General features: G+C 52.1%; 1 protein-coding gene across 1 annotated transcript; it reads left to right on the top strand.

Annotated features, from left to right (window-relative positions):
• The first annotated feature begins 2,397 nt into the window (after window positions 1-2,397).
• Window positions 2,398-5,563, top strand: LOC123142083 (alpha-1,3-arabinosyltransferase XAT2). The gene is made up of 6 exons (XM_044561107.1): window positions 2,398-2,877; window positions 3,028-3,189; window positions 3,306-3,392; window positions 3,554-3,664; window positions 3,808-3,876; window positions 4,069-5,563. The coding sequence occupies exons 1-6, from the start codon at window positions 2,733-2,735 to the stop codon at window positions 5,229-5,231; spliced, it is 1,737 nt and encodes a 578-aa protein (XP_044417042.1). The 5' UTR covers window positions 2,398-2,732; the 3' UTR covers window positions 5,232-5,563.
• Window positions 5,564-5,964: the final 401 nt, after the last annotated feature.

Here is a 5,964-nt window from a genome sequence, read left to right on the forward strand (position 1 = left end):
TGCAGAGGATTCTAACCCCCAACCATTACTGCCATTTCTTAGTATAAGGATACTCCTTCCAGTTTATAAATAAGTGACATTTTAGATATTGCCACGGCTTTTACATGTAACTTGATTACGTGAACCAACCTGTGATTGGATAGTTAGAGGGACAGTGACATCCCAACCCACTAGGGTTCAAGTCCCGGTGTTCGCATTATTCCTGGATTTATTTCAGGATTTTCGGTGGTGTGCTTTCAGTGGGAGGAGACGTTCTCATCGACGACGAGGCACCTACGGTGATTTTGTAAAACCCAAGATGATATGCCGGCTCAGTGTCTCGAAGGTGCTCATAGGGGAAGGGTGTGTGTGCGCGTTCATAGGGGTGAGTGTATGCGTGTATGTATGAGCACTTGCGTATGTACCGTGTTAAAAAAAGTAACTTGATCACTATTTTCAACTACTATGTATAAAAACCAACAAAATAATAAATATTCTCAAAATTAATATGAAAACAAATTATTTGTATGACTTTTTTAATTTCCAATCAGAATATCCAACCGACATTAACATTCAAAGTTCCAAAAGACGCCTGTTCAAAGTTCTGTCTTAAATGCCATTTATCGATGAATTCGAGGGAATGTACTACTATTATCATTATAAAAGTAGTACACAGTTGTACTACAACTAATGTGCCCACACAAAAGATGTGGATTGTGGTTCGATGTTATTTCCAGGACGCTGCTATGTACTTATTTGTGAACTTCACACTTTTTATGCACAGCAAGTTGATTTCACATATATTCCTCCGTGGAGCAGCAGTTCGTACGCTCACACGTGGCCACACATGTACACGGCCCTTTCTTTCTTGCGGGGCACATGCGCATGTGCCCGACTGCATGATACGCCAGTCTGACGCGATCAGCCAAGTAATATGTTTAAGCCCTCGGACTAATCTATGTTGGTTTCGGTAAATGCCTTGGTTATCATGAGATAGACACTTGTACAAGAAAGATACTCCTGTGTTCAGTTAATTATAATAACCCGTCACCCACGTGCTTGGTTGTTGTTTAACCTCTGGCGAGCCGCGATGCACTCACGCACAGAAGGATGTCTCCCGTTTTACCATTCTCTATGTGAGACAGGATCAACCGAAAAGCGCGCCCCGCCGTCGACGCGGATCGCCGTTCGTCGGAGCGTCGGCCCGCGGCGGCGGCGCAGCGCCGGCCCCAGCTGCTCCGCCGCAAACGGCCGAGCCACCGAGGCGCAAAGGGGATCTAGCTGTGAGCTAGTACTAGGTCCGTTGTTTAACTAACCACCGCCCTGTACCAACCAGCGGGATAACCTTCGCCGTCGCTGTCCAGCCCATATTTGACCGGTGTGGACGCATGTCAGCGTCGATCACCCGTGGCGCATCGGGTCATCAGGTCCCTTTCGTTCGTGGTAAGGAACAACAAATTCGTGCCGAACTAGTGGCCAGAATTTCCGAAAGGGGGACAGTGAGTGGATGAACAGCGAGCAGCTCTCCCTGTTTGTCGCCTGGACTTGGGTGGCACGTTCCGATGATCGATCGATCAATCAATGGGGGTCCGAGCCGGCAGCCAAAGTAGATCGACATGCTTATCACCGACGGTCTTATCACGAACGGAACTCAGAGGCTGAAGAAACTGACCCGCAGGCAGCACGTTCCCAAAACGGGGAAAAGTTTGTGCTAGAAAACAACATGATAAATCGTTGTGCTACGATCCAATTCCAAAGGCGCGGCAAAGTGCGAACACGACGAGGATTTTGCTGCACCGCACACGGCACACCGGCTGGCTCCACCGCAGTCCAGCTACATCGGAAAGTCAGGACCGGAGGCGCGCGTCCCCGGCCAGAGAGCGCGCGGCGTGATCGGCGGAGGCGACGAATTGGACGCGCGCACGAGGCGGGGGCGAGCCGACAACCGGCGCCGGATGAACGAATGGAGACCCAGAGGCCAGCTGAGCTGAGATCGGATCTGATCGGCAGCCACAACAACCACGCGGACAAGCGTCACCGCTTGGACCGCGCCAGAGGCGAGCGGGATTGATGAGGCCGGCACGCGGCCAGACGCAGAGCGGCGTCGGCGTCGACCCGTCGGCAGATGGATGCTAGTAACAGGAGTGACAGGGAGGGAAGCCTACTCCTTGACGAGGCCAAGCGCTGATCTGGGCCGTCGGTCTGGTCTGGTGGCCGCAACGTGTAGGGTGTGGTGCCATCCATGGTATGCCGGTGGTTTTTCTAGTAGTGATTTAATTTATTTTGTGAGACGAGGAAAGCCGGGTGGCTGGAAAGAAGGGAGGGACATGCGGGAATGATAAGGGCCACCAGGCCCGGGAAAGGAAAGCTGCCGATCCAAACCAAAAGCGGCGGTCTGCGCTCCTTCCCCTCGTCCACACCCCACAACTTGGCCCCCCAGCCCCACCCTACACACACACACACCCGGCAGCACAAGAGCAGAGCAGAGCACGAGCGCGAGCAGCCTAACTCACGCCTCCCCTCCCCACTGTGTCTGCCTCTGCCTGCCCGTTCATTCCCTCCCCGGTTCCGTCCCCACCGAGCTCCTCCACGCATCCGGCCAGCTCCACCGCCGGATCTGGGCCGGAGGAGGGGCGCCCGCCTTCCTCTTCCTCTCTTCGGCTGCCCCGCATCTAGCTAGGCAGCCAGCCAGCCAGGAGCGCGCGCGCGAGCTTGGTCGGAGGAGGGGGGGAAGGAGGGATCGAGCGGCGGCGATGAAGGCGGTGGAGCGGGCGAAGCTGGTGCGGAGCCTGCGGCAGGAGTCGCGGCGGCTGCGCCTGCTCGTGCTCGTCATCGGCTTCTTCCTCGTCACCCTCACCTTCGTCGTCCTCTCCAAGCCCGACGCCCCGCTCTTCAACCGTACGCACGCCGCACTCACCCCACGATTCTTTCTTCCTTTCTTTCTTTCCTCCTTCGATTCTTCATTTCCTTCTTGCAACCAAGCAAGGAATCATTCGCCCGCTGGTAAAATGGTAACTGACCGGAGCGCCCGCTCGCCCCCATTCGCAGTGAACGGCCGGCTGTCGGTGGACGAGGCGCCGCGCTCGCTCCTGATCCGCCAGGCCACCGACGCCGACGCCACCGCCGACCCCGCCCAGAGATCCGCCGCCGCCCAGGACCCCAAGCCGCTGGACGACTTCGAAGACGCCGAGGCCAACGCCAACACCAAAGGTTCCACCCAATTAACCACCTCCAAATCAATTCCTGGGGCCTAGCCTCAATTAGTTAGCCTAGCAAAGTACTGTTTTATCTTGGAATTTCTCGACTGAGATGTCCCTCGGCGACAGCGACCACCAAAGACTCGGAGGAGAGGGCGCACACCGTCCGCGATCCTCAGCAGAGCGGCAAAAAGGAGCCTGAATCCCGGCTGTTAGGTGAGCGGTTGCCCTCGAATCCCTCAATAATTTCTTTGTCCGATGCCCACCGAGCTTGTTGCCTTGCGATCCCATCCACGGGCTCCAGATTGCAACAGATTTGGCCTCCTTGAAACGATGCTCAACTTCCTGCTTTATGCGTGAACTTTACCATCTTTTAGGCAGTGGTGGAGGTGAAGGGGAGAAGAAAGGGCATCGCAAGGTGACCCTCCCAACCGTCTCTAACTATACCATCCGTGACGCCGAGGACGGCGACAATGCCAAGCAGCAAGGTAGCTGATTCATAGTACTTCTCATGTTTCTTGGTCTAGCTGTTGGTAATTAGCTGCTTGAGAATTGTTAATTAATGACTGTGATGGTACTTGCTTGCTCTTCTGGTGGGTGTGCTGACTTGACTCTACTGATGTGTCTGCAGATAGCAGACCGGAAACAGAAAATAAGCTTGAAATGGTCGCCGGCAAAAGCGATGGATCTCAGCAACAAGGTAGTACAAAATGAAAACATATGCCATGAGATCAAATTCATCATATGTTCATTTGAATCTGCTGGTCTTGTTCCTAATTCAGAGCACACTGTTCTATTGAGTCATCTTTAGGCTGATGAGATATTGGCATATGCATATGTCCAACTCTTTCTGTTTCCTCTGATTCAGCTATATACTTCATGCATCCTGCAGATTGGGATGACGCGGAATGGGGGAGCAAACCACTTTGTGATTTCTCAAACTTCAGAGCTAATGTCTGCGAGATGCGGGGCAACATCAGGATTCACCCGAATGCGAGTTCGGTGATGTACATGGAACCTGCCAGCTCAAAGAGAAACGAGCTATGGAAACTTAAGCCCTACCCTCGTAAAGGTGATGAGCTCTGCCTCAGCAAAGTTACAGAGCTGACGGTGAAATCAAGCAAAGTGGCACCTGAGTGTACCAAGTACCACAATGTGCCCGTCGTGGTCTTTGCTCTGACTGGATACACCGGAAATCTGTTCCACGACTTCACCGACGCGCTTGTCCCCCTCTTCACGACGGCAAGCGAGTTCAATGGCGAGGTCCAGTTCCTCATCACAGATATGGCAATTTGGTGGACAAGGAAGTACCATGTGGTGTTTAAGAAGCTATCCAACTACCCCTTGATTGATTTCAACAAAGATACTGATGTGCATTGTGTCAAGCATGCCATTGTTGGCCTTCATGCTTACATGGAGTTCACCATTGACCCCTCCAAGGCTCCTCACAACTACACCATGGTGGATTTCAACAGATTCATGCGCAGGACGTATGAGTTGCCTAGGGAGGCCGTGTCTGCGCTCGGCGAGATCCCCAAGGCCAAGCCGAGACTGCTCATCATCTCAAGGCAGAGAACAAGAATGTTCCTCAACCTCCCGGAGATCATCGCAATGGCCGAGGGGCTGGGTTTCGAGGTCGTGGTCGAGGAAGCCAATGTGAGCTCCGACCTCTCCCAGTTCTCCAAGGTGGTGAACTCTGTGGATGTGATGATGGGTGTCCATGGTGCCGGGCTCACAAACTGTGTGTTCCTGCCACACAATGCCACCTTGATCCAGATCGTGCCGTGGGGTGGCATAGAGGGCGTGTGCCGGATCGATTTCGGCGACCCGGCGGAGCAGATGGGCCTGCGGTACAAACAGTACAGCATCGCCGTGCACGAGAGCAGCCTCACCGACCAGTACCCGCTGGACCATGAGATCTTCAAGAACCCGCTGGCTTTCCACAAGGGGTTCGAGTTCATCAAGGAGACCTTCATGGACAAGCAGAATGTCAGGCTTGACTGCAACCGGTTCAGGCCTGTGCTGCTGCAGACCCTTGATCTGCTAAACCAATAAGATAAGAACTACTGATCCGCCATTGGCCATTGTATTAGATGGTTCTCCATACACCTTTTTTCTTTTTGGCTCACCGTTCTTCTCTTCTCTTTTCTTCTTCTCTAGTAAAAATTTGTTGATCGCCTTCTAGTACATGAGCAAGGAACAGACTTATCTGTCTAGAATTGTACACATGGATATGAAGCTGGGATGTCCATGATTTGTCGTTTATAGCATATTTATTGTCTGGAAATAGAAGAAAAACAATACATTTTTTTCTTTGTAAATTGATGTACACCTGTTGCCGTATTGGGCATGGAAATATCAGTGCATGGAGCGTGGTGATCAGGTCAGTGAGGAGGAATGTTCCAGGCCTACTGACACCGGGCACCAATAGGAATTTACTAGGTGGAGGTCACCACTTCTGTGCTGTGTGATTCATCCGATTCTTCTCACTTTTTTGCTGTGCACCATTTTTTGATCTAGTTAGGTGTCAGGTGCTAGAAGTTTAGCTGGCCAGGCCTCTTTCTTTTATTTTCTTTTTTCTTTTTTTGCTTTTTTTTGCGGGTGACCTTTTCAGTTTTTGCTGGTGAGGAAAACCGAAAGCCTATGGTTATTGATCTACTTAGGTGTGATTTTGACGTGCTAAAAGTTTAGCTGACCAGGCATTTTTTAGAAGTTTTTGAAGTTGGTTGACTAGAGTAAAGCCTCCCTCCTCACAATCTCCGCACGTGAGCACGTGGATCGCATCCTC

This window comes from Triticum aestivum, chromosome 1B, assembly GCF_018294505.1.
Source record: "Triticum aestivum cultivar Chinese Spring chromosome 1B, IWGSC CS RefSeq v2.1, whole genome shotgun sequence".
Taxonomy (NCBI): Eukaryota; Viridiplantae; Streptophyta; class Magnoliopsida; order Poales; family Poaceae; genus Triticum; species Triticum aestivum.